At 39.8% G+C, this 20,502-nt stretch overlaps 1 protein-coding gene across 4 annotated transcripts in view; it reads right to left on the bottom strand.

Annotated features, from left to right (window-relative positions):
* SLC39A9 (solute carrier family 39 member 9) overlaps nucleotides 1-20,176 on the bottom strand; it is a gene marked incomplete at both ends in the record, with an annotated part of 47,744 nt that extends 27,568 nt beyond the window's left edge. For 3 of the 4 annotated variants that reach the window (XM_079700571.1, XM_079700572.1, XM_079700573.1), the window contains one exon: nucleotides 20,075-20,170. In XM_079700571.1, coding sequence (XP_079556697.1) covers nucleotides 20,075-20,170 — 96 coding nt within the window. Of the gene's footprint in view, nucleotides 1-20,074 lie in introns of all 4 variants that reach the window. The other variant, XM_079700574.1, reaches the window with a different exon arrangement.
* Nucleotides 20,177-20,502: the final 326 nt, after the last annotated feature.

Genomic DNA, 20,502 nt, shown 5'->3' with positions numbered 1-20,502 from the left:
TTCAGTTTAAATTTATTTATTTATTTATTTTATTTTTGGCTGCGTTGGTCTTCGTTGCTGCACACAGGCTTTCTCTATTTGCAGCGAGTGAGGGCTACTCTTCATTGCGGTGTGCATGCTTCTCATTGCAGTGGCTTCTCTTGTTGCAAAGCATGGGCTCTAGGCGCACGGGCTTCAGTAGTTGTGGCACACAGGCTCAGTAGTTGTGGCTCGCGGGCTCTAGAGCACAGGCTCAGTAGTTGTGGCGCATGGGCTTAGTTGCTCCGTGGCATGTGGGATCTTCCCAGACCAGGGCTCGAACCCGTGTCCCCTGCATTGGCCGGCAGATTGTTAACCACTGCACCACCAGTGAAGTCCCTGTATTCAGTTTGATGCTAAAATGTCCTATAGCTTTTTAAAAAATGCTTGACTAAGATTGACATACTAGAGCTATAGATATTTAATGCATACAACTTTATGTGTTTGGAAATAAGTATACATCTGTGAAACCATCATCACAATCAATGCCATAAATGATCTATGGTTTTAGTCCACTTAATCCCAGTTTTTTCTTTTCACTCAGATTTCTTTAAGAGACAGTATCCTGACATACAAGATATAAAAGATTAAGTTTCAAAATTTCTTGAAGCGGTGATGTACCCTATATGGCTTCTTGAAGTCTTAACAGTATGAAAAATGATCTTTAAAACTACAGGAGGGGGCTTCCCTGGTGGCGCAGTGGTTGAGAGTCCGCCTGCCAATGCAGGGGACACGGGTTTGAGCCCTGGTCCGGGAAGATCCCACATGCCGCAGAGCAACTGGGCCCGTGAGCCACACCTACTGAGCCTGCGCGTCTGGAGCCTGTGCTCCGCAACAAGACAGGCCGCGACAGTGAGAGGCCCGCGCACCGCGATGAAGAGTGGCCCCCGCTTGCCACAACTAGAGAAAGCCCTCGCACAGAAACGAAGACCCAACACAGCCATAAATAAATAAATAAATAAAGCAAAACTGTCAAAAAACTACAGGAGGGTGGACTTCCCTGGTGGCGCAGTGGTTGGGAATCCGCCTGCCAATGCAGGGGACACAGGTTCTAGCCCTGGTCCGGGAAGATCTCACATGCCATGGAGCAACTAAGCCCGTGAGCCACAACTACTGAGGCCCACGCACCTAGAGCCCCTGCTCCGCAACAAGAGAAGACACCGCAATGAGAAGTCCGCACACCACAACGAAGAGTACCCCCTGCTCGCCACAACTAGAGAAAGCCCGTGTGCAGCAACAAAGACCCAACGCAGCCAAAATAAGAAAAAAACAAAAAAAACCCTACAAGCGGGCGTTTATGTTGCTTAGGAAAAAGTTTTAATAATTTAATAGTATATCATGTACTTAACTTTTCTGTTTTAGTTTCTTTTATGAGGTTAGCAAAAATAACAATGGTTTATTAGTTCTGATATACTACTGAACTTGCAACTGTGAAGCTGTGGGAATATATATGTACAAGTACTGCCTCTATAGGAAAATGGGTTTTTAGCTGAAAGGCTGGTTGAAACATTACCCCCTCATTTGGGAACAATGAAGGGATCTATACCTATTGTGTATCTACTGAAAATGGGGGAACTACAGTTGCAATGTCAGCACCAGCTAACACTTGCCCTATAGCCAGAGAGAAATCCCCTTAGCACCTAGGCCAGGTCACCCCTTCATACATTCAGGATAGCCATTAACTACTTATAAACTGAGAGTGTTCTGAATGCATCCAGTGGTCGGGGCACTGGCTTGGGAGGCAGAACTGACTCCATGTTCAAATTAGTTAACAAGTTAGCACCTCAACTCTTCTTATTTTTAATTAATTAATTAATCAATTAATTTTTTGGCTGAGTTGGGTCTTCATTGCTGTGCGCAGGCTTTCTCTAGTTGCAGTGAGCAGGGACTACTCTTTGTTGCGGTGCATGGGCTTCTCATTGCGGTGGCTTCTCCTGTTGGGGAGCACGGGCTCTAGGCGTGCAGGCTTCAGTAGTTGTGGCACGTGGGCTCAGTAGTCGTGGCTTGCTGGTTCTAGAGCACAGGCTCAGTAGTTGTGGCGCACTGGCTTAGTTGCTCCGTGGCATGTGGGATCTCCCTGGACCAGGGCTTGAACCCGTGTCCTCTGCATTGACAGGTGGATTCTTAACCACTGCGCCACCAGGGAAGTCCCTCAACTTTCCTTCTGTAAAATAATATTTCTACATGTCTTGTGAAGATTGAGGAGTCAATAGGAGAAAGTGGCCGAAGCATATTGGAAAAATGACACCAAACAGCTGGTGTTACTATTTTAATGCTCAATACTGAGCTATTCTAAGAGTCTTTGTCTTTTCCAAGTTACTAAACTCACCAACGTACTGCTAATCACAGCATTCATTTGAGACAAACTGTCAGAGCATGGAGAACACAAGATGGAAAAACAGCTCTATTCTGTGTAGAAGGTGACACGGTAATTAGTCTTTTCATCATTCTCTCTAAACAATTCATAAAAGTCACCTTTGTTTAAAAAAATCATGAATGTCAAGTTTTACTGCTAAGGAAGGACAAACATGAGGGTAAAACTGAACTGGACTGAGCATCCATTTCATTTGAAGGCCTTGGTTTCAGAACTCCACAATTCAAACCGATGAATAAATTACTAGGAAAGAAGATTGTCCTGTCAGCATTTTGACTATGCTCTACTCTGGGAAATGGAAATGAAAGATACCCCAGATTTGCAAATTAAGGGAAGATGAGAAGAGAGGAAAGGGATGTATGTACCGAAAAGAGAAAGAGTTAATTGCCCTCAAGAATTACTTGGGTTACCAGTAACCCAAGTTACACCTGTAACCCAGTTACAGGTGTTACTCCCAAGAGCACTCCCCAATAAACTTCCTGCATGCACATCTTCTCAGGGTCTGTTTCCTGGGGAACCCAACCTAAGACACTCACATCATACACAAAAGTTAATTCTTGATGGGTTGTACACCTAAATATAAAACCTAAAACGCAAAAGCTGTTAGAAGATAATGTAGAATATCTTGGCAATCACGGGGTTGGCAAAGATTTCTCAGCAGGGACACAAAAAACACAAGCTATTTTAAGAGAAAAAATTCAACATCAGAATTTTAAATGTTTGCTGATCCATTAAGAAAATGAATAGGCAAGCTGCATACTGGAAGAGAATACCCGCAGTACCTACATCCATAATGGAAATACATATATCTGTGGTAACGCTGCCCACATCAGCCCCCTTCAGGTTGGAGACACCTATTCCCCCAGCTGCTGGGGCTGTTGCCTGCTGATGGCTTGCAGCTGAGTCCCTCTGCGATACTGCCCTTGGGTCAAAGGGAACTGGCTAGCCTCAAGTTATAGTCCCTGCCCCAGGGAAGTCCACATCCAATGACTAGCCCACTTGGTGCTATGTGGAGGGAGGTACAAAGCCTCATCTCCTTGTCTCAATTCAGAATATCTCAGAAGGGCCATCCAGCTTCAGAGCCTTCTGTGGGTTGATCTGAGGCCTCTAGGGCAACTGAACGACAGTTCAACTTCTCCATCTGCTTAATTCTGCTCATTCTTTCACAGGTGTTACTCCCAAGAGCACTCCCCAATAAACTTCCTGCATGCAAATCTTCTCAGAGTCTGTTTTCTGGGGAACCCAACCTAAGACACTGACAAAGTGCTTGTATTTGAAATATAAAGAATGAATACAACTCAGTAAGAGACAAAATTAAAATTAAAAAATAAAACGGGTAAAACACTGAACAGATAATTCACAAAAGATATATGAATGGCCAGAAAGCCCATGAAAAGGTGCTCAATATCATTTAAGGATCATGAAAGTCCAAACTACAGTGAGATACCTCTTCACACCCACTAGAACGGCTAAAATTAAAAAGACTGACAACACTAAATGATGGCAAGGATACAGAGCAACTGGAACTCTCATACATTGTTGGTGAGAGCATAAAATGGTACAACCACTTTGGAAAACTGGTCATCTCCTATAAGGTTAAACCAGCAATTCCACTTTGGGGTATTTACCAAGAGAAATGAAAGCAAATGTCCCCACCAAAATTTGTATAAGAATGCTCATAGAAGCTTTATCCATAATAGTCATAATCTGAATCAGATGTACAGCAATAGCAGAATGGATAAACAAACTGTGGTATACTTACACAATGGAATACTAATCAGTAACAAAAAGGAAAAAATGACTGCTTCATACAGCAACATGAATCCCAAAAACATCACCCCAATGTTTGAAAGGCCTTACACAAAGAGAGCATGTACTGAGTCCATTTATATGAAGTTTAAAAGCAGGCCAAATAAATAAATAAAATAAAAACAAACAAAAAAAATACAAAAAATAAAAATAAAAACTAAAAAAGCAGGCCAAACTATCTATGGCAACAGAAATCAGAACAGCGGCTGCTTCTGGCAGGAGGGTTACACAGTGGCAGAAAAGACTAACTGGAAAATAGCACCAGGTTATTTTTTTAGGATGATGGAAGTGTTCTAAATCTTGATTGGGATGTGAGTTACATTTATATACATTTGTCACATTTCAGTAAACTGTATTAAGATTTGTACCTTTTACTCTATAAAATTATCTGGAGAGTAATTTACTCAGCCAGGACCTCTGAAAGGATTCATTTCAGAACTGTTCAATTTTAACAAGGTGTCTTCATGGCAGTTTTTCGAAACCAAGGTCAGAGGTCTATGAAGAATACCAAAAACCACTTTCAAAATGTTTTCTTGGGGAATTCCCTGGTGGCCTAGTGGTTAGGATTCTGGGCTTTCACTGCCATGGCCTGGGTTCAATCCTTGGTTGGGGAACTGAGATCCTGCAAGCTACATGCTGCGGCCGAAAAAAAATTTCTTTTTTTCTTAATCTAATTTGTCATTCAGATAGTCCTTAAAAATCATTCACCAGGGCTTCCCTGGTGGTGCAGTGGTTGGGAGTCCGCCTGCCGTTGCAGGGGACACGGGTTCGTGCCCCGGTCTGGGAGGATCCCCGTGAGCCATGGCCGCTGAGCCTGCGCGTCCGGAGCCTGTGCTCCGCAATGGGAGAGGCCACAACAGTGAGAGGCCCGCGTACCGCAAAAAAAAAAAAAAAAAAAAAAAATCGTTCACCAGAATTTTATGTAAATAACTGCATGCAGAAACCAGTGGTGTTTACAATTGTGGATCAATTCACAAGGCACTTACCAGGTGCTTCATTATATTCTACACTGGAGTCACATGAAGCACTAGATTGAGACAAGTTTTAAAAGCAGGAGCAGAAGGGTTTTTGAGGCTTGCATACCACAAAATTAAGGTGCTGAAATAGTACCATTTAAGAGAACTGAGGGATACATACCATCCAGAATAACTATGGACACTACAAAAAACAAAAACTTCAAATCTATAAAGAAAGTAAAAAATAATTCTCCTAAAATGCTGCCTTTTAAATTTTAAGTAATTTAAAATAATCTAATATTTTTAGATATTCTTGTTTCCAAGATGAAATTACTTATAATTCCATTCACTTATTTACATGGACCAGATTTCTGAACATTATCTATCACAACAGATTTTATAAGAATTTCCCAAAGGCCCAAGCTAGAAAACAGTCAAATCTCCATGTGTAGCTAATATCATTACAAAAAAATTATGGTAAATCTTTAAAGTACATAGTCATGAAATTACTCTTCTTTGTTAATCATGTATGAACAATTAAATGCTCTCAGCTGAAGGAATGTGAACGGGAGCCTGGTCCAAATTTTTAGAAAGACAGTAAAAATTTTTATTAATCTTTAGACACATACTTTTCAAAGTGTGATACTAGCTACCAAAGGTATCAACATGGAATCCAAGTTTAAGAACCGGAAGAAATTTAAGAAATGATCCTTGCTCTATGAAGATGGAGAATCAAAAGCCAAAAATGAGGGATGATTTGCCCAAGATCACACAGCTAGGCTAGTTAGTGTAGAGGCATGATTAGATGTGACATCGTACTCTGCTGCCCTGTGCATTCCAAGACAATGTCCCTCATATGGCACAAGACATAAATCCATTACATAAAATTTACCTCTAAAAAAAAAGATAAAATCCAATCACACAACCTCTTGAAATAGTGTGTCAGAAAAATCCCTTAGCAACATCAAGAGGAAAACCAAAATTACAATTTGTTATAATTGTTCTCTGTTGACATTTTCTAAAGGTCTGTGGCAAAATGAGAAATAACGACAATGTAATGAGCTTTTCATAACATTTTATTTCTTCATTGTAGAGGACTATTCTTTATTCTAAGATTATGTCCTACATACTCTTTTATGTTAAAATGTTCTTTCTTTTAAGAAATGATGGTGACAATAGTTTTTGGTTTTTAGTGTCCTCATTTGGCAAAATTAAAGCAGGCAATCCTTTATCAATTCTCCTGAATTTCAAATGTATTACTGACCTGTGAAATCCAAAAGCCTGGAAAACCCTGATCTACAACAGTGTAAGCATGAGATCTGTATTACAATACCATAAAAAATGTCAGAAAAAAAAGAATTTGAGAATTTGTAAAAAAGAGATCATTGAGGTAAACTTGAGTAAATCATCTAGCTTTGTAATATTTCCTCTGAGGAGAGGCAGTGAGAGCTAAAATTACTGTATTATGTTTTCAGTCTATTTTGAAATTAAAGCACATTTATTTACCAAATGAAGTTAAACCTCCTATGTTTAACTAAGTTAACTAAATTAAACAAACCGATGTTTGTTCCTGGAACTCCTTACCCCAGAACTTTAAGTTCTATGAAGGCAGAAACTTTTGTTTTTAATTTCCTGCTGAATACTCAGTTTATAGAACAGTATCTGGCACATAACAGATTCTCCCCTAAACACATACTAAGAGAATGAATTAAATGCCCAGCACCATGCAAGGCACTGGGGACTTGGTACCTGCCACACTCCACTGGCCTTTAATATCAACAAATATACGAATGTACTGGAACCTCTTTAGAATACTTGTGCTGGGAAATAGGCCTAGCAAGTCCCTTAAAAGCATAACCATATCTAGAATTTTCAGTGGTTATTTGATTCAGAATTTATCCTTTGGCTCAAGGGGTATTAAAGTACATATAATGAAGAACCATAATAGGATTCCATCACAGTAAATGTGAGGCAATGCTGTCATCTGTCTCATTCATGCAAATACCTTAAATGACAACTGTTTTATTTCCAAGGAGCTCAAAACCTTGTTTCAATCTTCAGCACTGTTTCAAGCGCTGTTCAGTCACTGTTTCAATCTTCAGCAAAGCGATGTAAAGATTATTTATTCTACATAACTTTCATCAGCTTGATAAATGTGTACTAACTTTCTTACAGCAACCTAATTATAGAGGCAACACTTGTGATGAAAAAAAAAGTCAACAGTCAAAAAAATAGGCATAATTGTCAAGGGTTATAGTTTCAATTCTTAAAAAATTTTTTTAACTACCCAAATCATTTTAGACTCAATCTTATTTATTTCAAGCACTTGAGATGTGGCTCCATGTTATTTGTACAGCTGTATTCTTTCACACAACTTCACAACTTGTTATTTAATCTCAAAACTATGTACACGTCAAAGTTAAAATGCTGACATTTTGCTTATGGTTCCCTCCTTTGCTTATGGTAAATCCCTAAAAGGGTGTATTTAAATGAAGAACTACAAATTACAAGTGTTGGTCCAAGATGAAAAGAGTTTCCAAAGCAATAGTTTCTGGTGGAGAAATGAAATATTTGCTCAAGAGAGGCATGAACTGTGCAATACCATTCATTTTATGATATCTCATTTTACAGTTTCACATCTGTAGTCTGACTAAGCCGAAGGATTGACCAGAAGTATTAATTAAAACAACCGTTTGTATTCAATGCCATTAGCTATCAGTGCAGTGCAAAGCTTTGAAATCAGTTTAGTTTTCTTGGCAGACACCAAGGTAGTTAAATGGTTTTTCTTTCCTTGCTCATAGAAGCAGTCAATAAATTGTTTCGTTCAACTAAACACATGCTGATAATTTTAAAAGCTTTTAATACTGAAGATTGTTTATTTCAATCTCCCTTATACCATGTTCATGTTAGTTCTGAAAGCATCAACTATAGCTTCCTAAAAAATCAAAGATGCATCTCATGTTATGAGACTGATCCCTTCAAAGCTCCAGGCACTGAAGAGATGAAATATCATAGGGCATGAAGTAACTCTTGTTCAAGCAACAAAGGCTTTCTTTCTCCATATTCTTACAAATAAGCCTGCTTCAAGGAGATACTTCCTAATGTCAATTTAACTGCTACATTATCTGCTGCTAACTGTCAGTAACAGATAACGAAGAAAACTCAAATATGAACTCAATTCTTCAAGTCCTTACAACTGAGGCAAGATGCCAAAAAGCTTCCTGCCTCTAAGTAGTGGCTCTGTGATACTGAGCAAGTTCAATATCCTTCAGGGCCGCCACTACTAGTGCGATCATGTAGGAGTATGATGTTAGCAAATTTAGCACAGAGTAGTTGTCATTATTACTTATCTTCAGCCTCATCAGGAGCATGCAGTAAATGCTTCTAAGCCCCTCCTCCACAAGAATCACAAAACAAAACCCAGATACTTGGACAGAAGTTCAAGTGAACAATGCTACCACCGTTGCCATTATGCCAGTGGCATATAGGCTTCCCCTTTCCTAATTCATTTGACATACAGGTTAAGAACAAGCAATACTTTATTGATGCCACTTCCTTCAATCTTGGAAAACAAGACTAACTTGTCTTTTTGTATGAATCCTTTCTAAAAATAAAAGGAAATCCCGTAAGATTGTTCGATGTGACTACAAAAACAAACAAAAACCCGTTGATGCATGGGAAAGACCTGGGAAAACACTGGCAATGAAATATTATATTATTAATACATAAGTTTGATTGAACTGAGAAAATTAAAATAATAAACTACATTTTCTCTATCAAATTAGAAAAGTTTTAAAAATTAAAAATGATAGTACTCAGTGTTTGTGAGAACACAGTATCATTTGCATTTGTTGAAAAAAAATGCATTTAAAAAAAAACTGTTGGGCTTCCCTGGTGGCGCAGTGGTCGCGAGTCCGCCTGCCAATGCAGGGGACGTGAGTTCGTGCCCCGGTCCAGGAGGATCCCACATGCCGCGGAGCGGTTGGGCCCGTGAGCCATGGCCGCTGAGCTTGTGCGTCCGGAGCCTGTGCTCCGCAACAGGAGAGGCCACAGCAGTGGGAGGCCCACGCACCACAAAAAAAACACAAAAAAACAAAACAAAAAAAAACACTGTTAATATAGATTGAGAGCCTTCTTGAAGATGTTTATGCTCTTTAATCCTGTCATTCTACCCTTGAGGAAATAATCTGAAATATGGTCATAGCATTAGACACAAAAATATTCATTCAACACTATTATCATAGCAAAAACTTGAAAACAAATTAAATGCATAGTAAGAATTTCTGTATATAAAATAACTGAACGTAATGAAGACATTAAAAAGTGCCTTATAGGGGACTTCCCTGGTGGCGCAGTGGTTAAGAATCTGCCTGCCAAGGCAGGGGACACGGGTTCGAGCCCTGGTCTGGGAAGATCCCACATGCCGTGGAGCAACGAAGCCCATGCACCACAACTATGGAGCCTGCACTCTACAGCCCATGAGCCACAACTACTGAGCCCACGTGCCACAACTACTGAAGCCCGCCACGCCTAGATCCTGTGCTCCACAACAGAGAAGCCACCGCAATGAGAAGTCTGCGCACCGCAACTAAGAGTAGCCCCCACTTGCAGCAACTAGAGAAAGCCTGCACGCATCAACGAAGACCCAGTACAGCCAAAAAAAAAAAGAAAAGTGCCTATAGGGAATTCCCTGGTGGTCCAGTGGTTAGGAGTTGGCACTTCCACTGCCAACGGCCCAGGTTCAATCCCTGGATCCCACAAGCCACGCAGCATGCCCCCCGCCCCAAAAAAGTGCCTAGAACATGTTTTTAATAATAAAGGAAAGTGTTTATAATTACCAGGTAAAAGAAGGGGAAATGTAAATTTATACATATACCACATAATCAACCATATTAAAAATGCAAACAAATAGAAAAAAAAGAATGAAAAGAAACAAAAATGTTACTAGTGATTCTCACTGGACAGTGGGATAATGGAGGATTTTATTTTCCTTTTACACATTATCATACTTTTAAAATTTGCCACAAAGAATCCCTATTATATAGCCAGGCTTAAAAAAATTTTTTTTGTTCATTTAATTAGAGGCTATATATAAACAGTGGCTTTGAACTTAGTAAACCCTGAGGCTCAGTTTCCTCATCTATAAACAGGATAAGAATTCTTCCCTTTCAAGGTTACTGTTAAAATCAGTGCAGAACTTGACACGAGTTGATACTGTAGCTACTGTTATTATTAATTATTATACTGTGGTGGGCTTAGAGAGCACAGTGCCCTTAATATGCACGTAGAGATGTTTTCCCCTTTACCAAGTGGTTCTAAACACGTAGTAACACTTCAAATTACTACAGAACACTTAGGTTTTGTAGTAATTTGAAATGTTTTTCAGTCTCCCCCTTGTTGTCATGCTGTGACTTATTTCCTCTACTTGTTGCCCCACCCCTTCTAGTTTGCTCTTCCTACTTTACAGAGAGCTTAGAAATCAGACAGTCCAGCCCAGAGGATTGAGACTGGCAGTTCAAAACATAGGGGTTTTTTTGTTTTGTTTTGTTTTGTTTTGTTTTTGGCTGTGTTGGGTTTTTGTTACTGCACGCGGGCTTTCTCTAGTTGCAGCGAGCGGGGGCTACACTTCGTTGCAGTGTGCAGGCTTCTCATTGCTGTGGCTTCTCTTGTTGCAGAGCACGGGCTCTAGGCACACGGGCTTCAGTAGTTGCAGCACATGGGCTCAGTAGTTGCGGCACGTGTGCCATAGAGCACAGGCTCAGTAGTTGTGGCACACGGGCTTAGTTGCTCCGTGGCATGCGGGATCTTCCCGGACCAGGGATCGAACCCATGTCCCCTGCATTGGCAGGAAGATTCTTAACCACTGCGCCACCAGGGAAGTCCAAAACACAGGTTTTTTGACCCACACAGCGACGTAATAATATTTGAATTAGTAGCCAAAGTATAAAATTTAGAAGATCCATATAAGAATCCAGATTTCCAACTTCTGAAAAGTAAGAAGATTTGGCAACAGCAGGGCTGGTGGCATCAAATGGCACGTGCTCTTCTGTGCCACAGTTGACCACGGTTCTCACGACTCCCTTAGACTCCCAGGCACTGACACTGGAGGTTAGCTGCCACACATCATGACACTTGGACCATTTTATCTTCCTCCAGGCCTGATTCACTGTTCAGCCTCAATACTTATATGATTTTATGACCCGTTACCTAGCTGTATTAGTCAGGGTTCAATCAAGAAATGGAAATCATAAAGTAATTTGAACCAGAAAAATTTAATACAAAGAGTAACTATAAAAGGGGACTGGAATAATGAGAAATTAACCAGTAAGAAAGAACTCTAAAGAACATAAGAACTGCAGCTAAAAGGAGCGGTGACTACCCAGGACCAAAATAAGATTTGCTCAAAGAAGAGGTCTCATAAGGGTTGAGATCCAAACTCTGCTGGAGAGGGCATGGCTGGGGCTCAATGAACAGCAGTAAACCGTCTGGGACCAATTCCGAGGTATATGTGTGGTGGTGGGGTTTCCCTAGACCAAGCAATGCTTGGACACCAGTAGGGTATCCCACAATTCAGTTCAATTCTAACACTACCCAGAAATAGCATCAGGTCCTACAAGACGGGCCCCCTGCCATTTCAGATGCCAGTTCGAAGTCCAGGTTGTTACCAGTGCTTCTGACCAACTAGCTGTAAATCGGAGGTTCCTTGGGTTCAATTAATTGGCTAGAGTAGCTCACAGAACTCAGAAAAACATTTTACCTACTAGATTACCTGTTTATTATAAAAGAATATAACTCAAGAACAGCCAGATATAAGAGATTCAGAGGCAAGGTATGGGGAAAGGTCACGGAGCTTCCACGCTCACTGAGCACGCAACTCTCCCAGCACCTCCATGTGTTCACCAAACCAGATCTCCAAACCCTATCCTTTGGGGTTTTATGGAGGCTTCATTACATAGGCATGATTGATTAAATCACTGGCCACTGACGATTCATTCAACCTCCATCCCCTTCCCCCTCCCTGGTGGGACTGTTAAGTTCCAACCCTTGGAATCATGTGGTTGGTTCTCCAGGTGACAAGCCCCCATCCTTAGGTTACCTAATGGCTTTCCAAAAGTCACCTAATTGACATAATAAGACACCTTTATGGCTCTTATCATTTAGGAAATTCCAAGGGTTTTAGGAACTCTGTGCCAGGAAAAGGAGGAAAAGCAAATACATACTTCTTATTATAAATCACAATATCACAAGCAGAGAAGTTTCTGTAGTGCCACACTAGTGTTAACTCACTGGAAATCTGTACTCTAGGGTGTTGGGAAAACTGTTCATGGGAAAGTGTATCACCAGAGAGAGAGACTCTCCTATAAAACCACCTAAGATGGGGTTGCCAGTGGGAACTCCTGACTGCTGGGTGCTGGAGAAGCTGTGTGTTCAGCAGGAGTCTGGGGCTTTGAAAGCCACCTGCAGTGCAGAAGCTGGACATTGGTGAGGCTGGCTGTGCTACAACAATCAAGTCACCTAGGAGGCCTGCTGAGCAAGCATGTCAGAACCAAGAGGGAAAACCCCTTCTCCTTACAACTTCTCTCCAGTATCCTCTACTGACAAAGCTTAACATTGTGCCAGCTGGCAAAGGAAAAATATTTGAAGGGCCCACATCCATTTTTGCAGCGTAGCTAATGAAGAGTGAATTTGGAGCTGAGAGGCAATACATTGATAACCGGCACACAAGCTTACTAAAATTACATAAAAATGGGCTTCCCTGGTGGCGCAGTGGTTGAGAGTCCGCCTGCCGATGCAGGGGACATGGGTTCGTGCCCCGGTCCGGGAAGATCCCACATGCCGCGGAGCAGCTGGGCCCGTGAGCCATGGCCACTGAGCCTGCGCGTCCAGAGCCTGTGCTCCGCAATGGGAGAGGCCACAACAGTGAGAGGCCCGCGTACCGCAAAAAATAAATAAATAAATAAATAAATAACATAAAAAGATACACAGGAGCCAAATGAGAGCCAAGAACAGTAGACAGCAAGTAAAATGGTTGCTCTTAAGGCTATCTATTTAGCTAATCAGAGATTTTTCTGGTCCTTTATTTATTTATTTATTTATTTATTTTGCGGTACGCGGGCCTCTCACTGCTGTGGCCTCTCCCGTTGCGGAGCAGAGGCTCCGGACGCGCAGGCTCAGCGGCCATGGCTCACAGGCCGAGCTGCTCCGCGGCATGTGGGATCTTCCCAGACCGGGGCACCAACCCGCATCCCCTGCATCGGCAGGCGGACTCTCAACCACTGCGCCACCAGGGAAGCCCTTTCTGGTCCTTTAGATTGCTGGGGCTTCTGGATGGACAAGTTCTGCATAACAGAGGTGCTATCAATATTCTTTTCCTTCACCTCTATTAATAATAATATTCACTAAGTACTTACTAAGCCAGGCACGTTCAATTATAATCACCTTGCATATATTAACTCATTTAATCCTCACAATAATCCTATAAGGTAGATACTTCTATTATCCCCACTTAGTACAACAGAGGCAGCGAAAGTTCAAGTAATTTGTCCAGGCTCACAAAGCCAGCAAATGGCAGAGCCATGATCTGAACCTACACAGTTTAGCTCCAGAATCTATACTCTTAAGCACCATGCTAAACTGCTTCTCTATAAAACCTAAATACCGTATGCTAACACATATATATGGAATTTAAGGGAAAAAATGTCATGAACAACCTAGGGGTAAGACAGGAATAAAGACACAGACCTACTAGAGAATGGACTTGAGGATATGGGGAGGGGGAAGGGTAAGCTGTGACAAAGCGAGAGAGGGGCATGGACATGTATTCACTACCAAACGTAAGGTAGATAGTTAGTGGGAAGCAGCCGCATAGCATAGGGAGATCAGCTCGGTGCTTTGTGACCACCTGGAGGAGGGGATAGAGAGGGTGGGAGGGAGGGAGACGCAAGAGGGAAGAGATATGGGAACATATGTATATGTATAACTGATTCACTTTGTTATAAAGCAGAAACTAACACACCATTGTAAAGCAATTATACTCCAATAAAGATTAAAAAAAACCTATTTCATTGTTTCATCTTTTGCTTTTAGCACCTGTCTTCTTTCCCCAACTTGCCTTTGTCAAATGCATAAAGAATTAATGAAAGGAACATATACAACAAGGTGCAGAAGCTAGGGTATAATTTTTTGGTTAATAGAAAACTGACCTCCAGATAAATACAGGGTTCACAATCGATTGTTTAATGTAATTATCTAGTAGTTAACCCCAAGACCCTGTCCCTTAAAAATCCATATAATTAGGGCAGAGGAATTTGCAGACCAACTAATACCTGCTTCTACTGCAATGAAGTTAGACATTGAGTATTAGTATTAAAGGAGAATTGAGATTTTTATAATTCCATCATAAGTTTTAAGAAATACCTGTACTCATGGTTAGCATTACTACTTATTACTTGGAATTCCACACTGAGCTACAGAGGCTCTTAAACTTCACTGTCATTCAACAAAGTCTCACATCTAAATTCTTCAATGAGAGGAGAGGTTAAGGCTGTCATACAGAAGCATTCTGAATCCATTTCAGGTCTTCTTCCCTCAAAAAGGATGTCAATTCTTGAAGAGCACACTTTAGAATGACTAAACTATGAAGATATCGAGATATCGAGTGTGAAGTTAATCTTGAATAGTTTAAAATGAGAACTGCTTCAGATTCCAATTTGGCAGGTGCTAATTTAAAGGGCATCTAAGACATATTCAGTCTTTCTTATAGGTTTCAATGGTATTCAGAGATTGTTTACCTCAGTAGTTTTAATTCTGCTATACTGAGTAAGTACAGGCATGAGATGTACTCTGGAAGGTAAAATGTCAGTGATGCAAGATATTCCTAGTTGGAGGAGCTAAAGGTGCTGATTTAGATCCATAATATTTTCATTCCTTCTTTACAATATTCATTAGGAAAGAAAATATCATCTAATGGTCAAGTGCTTTGGACTGGTAATCAAACTGACTTAGTTCAAATCCCACCTCTACCAGGTATGTGATGTCTTCAAGCCTGAGTATCTATCTCATAGTCTCATCCTGAGGATTAAACAAGATAATGCACATCATTGCCTGGTATGTAGAAGGAGCTCAATACGCATTAACTATTATTAATATTATTATGCAGATAAATTTCAATGATGTTTATCCATATAACTTTTTCAGGAAAATAATATTGAATCAGATTGCATCTAGACTTTGATTCAAACTTAGCTTTATCAAGCAAAGATACTTATGAGACAATAACATTATAAGACAATAATCTGAGGGAAGACAAAGTTACTGATTGCTTTCCAGATATGGATAAACTACAGAGAATTCAAAGTTTCAAAGTCTGAAATTTAGAAATGAAATTCCAAACAACTGTAAAATCTATTGTATTACCATAAAAGAATAAAAGGTTAATACACCAGAAAATGCAAAAGTCCTTAAAAATGCAATTTTCTCAAATCTATTTTAAAAATAATCAATTGTCAGAGAAAAAACATACTGAACATATTCGTTCTTTAGACACAAACCTTTGATTTGGTGGTAACTCAAAGAGCCAAAGAGATTTATTATGAATGAGTCAGTTGTTATCATTAGACACAAAATAAGAACTTTAACACATGAAAAACAAAACAAAGCTTAAAATGAGAATAAGTATAATGAAGAAGAGAAAGTTAACTACTAAGAAAAATACTATAAAGCAGGGAGACCAAAGGAAAAGCCCTGGCCTCTCCAAATGAAACATTCATGGTGAACAGGAATGCCAACCCCTGAACAAGACTTTTTGGATTCCAAATTGCTGAGAAGTTTCATGATTTGGGGTGGGTGGGGGGGAGTTTACCCCTTAAAAGAAGTCTGCTCCAAAATAAAAGGTTTAAAAATTATAATTTAGAACAAAGTTATAAAAATGAAAATCTTAAAAAAGTTTTTACAATCAGTACTGAGAATAATCCTCAGTGTTTTTTAAAGTTCTTATTATGTTCCGGATACAGTGTTAAGCCCTGTGCTTATGTTATTTCCTTACAGCCTCACAACAATCCTATAAAGTCATTTAAGAGAAGAGTTGGATGTTAAACAGCTTGCTCAAGCAGTGACACTGATTTTGACCTACACTACCCATCTCAGACAGTTCCTTTTGAAATTAGTGCATTACTAATTACCTTAAAAACTTTACTGAAGTAAGAATAGCACTACTTTCATCTGCATATCTATGGATCTATACTGTTTCAACACATGAAAAATGTGGCATTATAATCCAAACTGGTCTGTAACAAGAAAAGTACAAAATGAGAGAAAGCCTTCAAAAAGTTTTATAGCAATATGATATTTACATTTATAGGAGTAATTGTATGTCTGTTAAATCTCACAGTACTGCATTTGGGCTTGTATTTTGTATGCTTTTATTTTTTAATTATTTGTTTTATTTTTGGCTGTGTTAGGTCTTCGTTGCTGAGCACGGGCTTTCTCTAGTTGCAGCGAGCAGGGGCTACTCTTCGTTGAGGTGCACGGGCTTCTCACTGCGGTGGCTTCTCTTGTTGCGGAGCACGGGCTCTAGGCGTGTGGGCTTTAGTAGTTGTGGCACGCGGGCTCAGCAGTTGTGGCGCACAGGCTTAGCTGCTCTGGGAGTGTGGGATCTTCCCGGACCAGGGCTTGAACCTGTGTCCCCTGCATTGGCAGGCAGATTCTTAACCACTGCGCCACCAGGGAAGCCCTGTATGTCTTTTTTCCACTTCATTTTCTTAGTATTTCATTTCCACAAGTATATTGCTCTGCAATGGAATGGAAGTTAAACAAAAACTGGCATGCACCAGAGAATTTGAGGAGTGCTGCCCTAGAGCTCTGGTGCAAACACTTTGCTTTCCCAGCTCTGTGACAAAGAGGAGACGTGCTCAGGTAAATGACAATCCCCAGACCATCAGTGTAAAATCTCACTCTGGCCATCATTTATATCTGAACTTCATTCCTCAATCAGGGCACCTGATAAGCCAGGTTTATCCTAGGTAATGTTAAGGTGCAGGCTCTCAACCTACTTATGTAGCATTTTCATTTAGAGTCAAAGAAAACTGCTCATTAACAACTGAATCTTAAAACACAATATAGTACTAAACTAGTGTGTCCAACTCTTTTATCCGACAAAACCTCATTTGTGTAAAGCATGTTTTGGCTGCCTTTACAAGTTTAATTTTTCTCCTGCCCATATGCTGAAGAAGAAAGCATCTTGATTATCAGTCACTTATAAATGCATTTGAGAATCAGAGATTTTGTTCCCTTGTTTTAGAAGTCATTTAGGCATAAGGAAGTTACAAAAGCATGAAGAAAGTTGGTTGGGGGGCAAGGCAGTGGAGAAAGTGACAAAAAAATCAATGCCACACAAACCTCTTGATGGTCAGATATGGTAGCTAGACACCACTGCTACAGCAATTTCAGACTACTTGATTTTAACTCATTTCTAAATACTAATCCTGCCATAATTAATGGCTTTATTGATCTTTTATTCCTGCTCTGAGAAATTCTGAAGAAAAAAGTTTTGAATGACAAAGCAGCAGACAGATTAAGAACGTGAATAAAAAGCATATCTTTTCATATAAATGAAAGTGAACTGCAAAATAAAATAGGTTTATTGGTCCTTTTATTTATAATAACTCCAGTCCCCAAGAAAAGCTAGACTCCTTAAAAAGAAAAGATGTTTAGCCAATGTAGGAGTTTGGGGAGCTATTCTCTAAGGGTAGAAACAGTGCTTCCTAGTCTCCATGAATGAAGTTTATTTTTTACACATTTCTCATCTCTCTAGTTTCACAATACATTGATCTATAATAATAGTATAATTTGTCTAGAAAAAAATGCTTAATTCCTAGGAGATAAAAATCACCAATTGAATTCTAAAATGTCTTTAACTAAGTTATACATAACTTTTATTTTTGTCCTAACAGCTCAAAATGCAGTTACTGCTGTAATAATGAACAGATATTATGAATGATGATTTATAGCATTTCAAGACCTGTATCTGGAAAAAGACCATTCGATCATCCATTTAGAAAGTCATAAGTGACAATATCATATTAATTATCTTTATTAATAGCCTAGTTAATTATACCACTCACGTACACATTTCCTTCAGTGAGAAAAGAAGATAGCGTGTACCTGCATATTGCAAAAATCACTCAAGACAGTTTGAGAAAATACTGAAACTGGAAAAGGTCTAAGAATTTTATAGAAATAAAAAGTTCTATCAGTTCTTCATTTGAATTAATTATAATTCTTGATAAATGTTATCTCAATAAGTTTTTAAATATACAAACCAACTTAAACTTCACAAATGTCAGCCCTAATAATATCAACTCAATTCTACTGTAGTTATAAGAAAATATGATTTATGCCAGAGGAGAGATAGCAGGCTCACAAAGGACTGGGCAGGCAGGTAGCCCAAATGAGTGAAGTAGGCTTCACAACCAAGAAGGACCATGACAATCTACCACTATTCAGCTCTAGCCAACTGTTACCTTGAGGAATAAAGACAAAAACCAATAACAATAAAATTAACATTCTGCTAATCTAATAAAGTGGGCTAGATTTGGTACATGGGCTACCAGTTTGCTACCTCTGCCACAAGGGACAGAGTGGCTAAGAACTGCTCTCAGTCAGAAAAACCGAGACTGAAAAAACAGCTGTGACTCTAACACACTTGATGAACTCATCCAAGTTACATTATCTAAGTGTCAGTCTCCTCATCTGTACCTCACTGGGTTTTTTAAATGAAATTAGGTAATGTATATGTTCAAAAAATTGTAGCTCAATGTTATCATTAGATGCTGAAAGGAACGGATAAAAAAAAGGAAACGGAAAAGGAGCAGCGGCAATTCAAGTCCCCCTTCTATCTGGCTGTGGGCTTTATTTCTCAAACTCATAATGCCTAGTTCCGCGTTCTTTCTCACCCACAGGTTATTTTCTTTACCAGCAATAAATGCCTCCTCTTCCCTCAGGTTTCCTCAAGGCCTACCTCACACCTCACCTATACCGTTCCTTTATATCAATACTGCAAGCCATTCTCCACTCCCCTTTTCTCTGAAAGCACTTTCAGGACTGGCAGTGAAACTATCTTACTGATGAACCCCAAGGTATACTCAAGAAATCCTGAATGTAGTAGTTTTTCTCCCTCAATCTTTGAGCGCTATGCATGTTGTGAACTCCTTATGACAACCTGAAGAGCCTATCTGCACTTTCATTGAACAATGCTTTCATCATTCTTCCCTGTTAATGTTTGTTCAAGTAATGATAAAGAATCAAAGAAATTAAACAAAATGTCAAACCAAATTAACAAAAAATTCATTTCTAAACAAACATTTGAAAACAACTTCAAAATCCCATTCAATGGTCTCCTTCTTTAAAAGGAAAAGTGACTTAAGAACAATCTAATTTAGTGTTTTTCTTACTTCATTCTTATTACAGGTATCCAAAAAAATACCTTTCCCCAAAAAGCTATGCTTGACTTTCTCAAAAAGAGAAGTTATATTGATTTCATCTCATATGGACAAACAACATTCTCCATTTATATTTTGATTGCAATCTAGAATCTTGATTCTTTGGAACTTCTGGGTATCAAAAGAATAGTATGGTGCCTCTCTCCCGTAAAATGCAGAGTCCCAAATTTTGGTATGCAATTTCAGCGAGTTCAGAGTATTCCAGAATCTTCAGTGGATCCACCCACCCCCGTTAAGAACTCTAGTGATGAAGAGGAGGTTTGTTTCTATTATTACATGTTATGCATCTTTCGAAAAGATAGTCTTCCTTAATAAGACCTTAAGCTCTGATATTACCTGGGGAAGCAGCTTCCCTTTACAACTGTCACTACTTCCTAGCTGCCATCCTGACAGCTAACAGAAAATTGAGAACTTCTTACCTCCGAGAAATTAACAGCCAAAGGAATGATTCCAGCCACGTAACATCCCACCAACATAGCCAGAGACAGCAGACTAATGGAGATGAAATCATCCATTCTGCCCTCCTTTATTCACCCACCACCAGACTACAAATTCTCGAGGCTTCGAAGGGTGCTTAGGTTCTTAAACGCGTGTGGTTGTTCAAAGACAACAAGTGGACTTTCAGTTCTTTGGTCCTCCCCACCGGCAGATGTGTTCACGAGGCACTTTTCTCTTGAACGTACCCGGAAACAGCCCCTTTTTGCTAATACTAGCACCAGAGAGAACTTTCAGCAATTTTAGGTCCCTGAACGTAAAATTTCCGATACCAGTCACTGGATTCCCGTGGGTTAACAGATGAGAAAAGTCAATGGGAAAATATGCGAGTGAGCGATTTCTTCAGTCGTCG

This window comes from Hyperoodon ampullatus (assembly GCF_949752795.1).
Source record: "Hyperoodon ampullatus genome assembly, chromosome: 3".
NCBI lineage: Eukaryota > Metazoa > Chordata > Mammalia > Artiodactyla > Ziphiidae > Hyperoodon > Hyperoodon ampullatus.
This window is presented reverse-complemented; position numbering and strand designations above follow the sequence as displayed.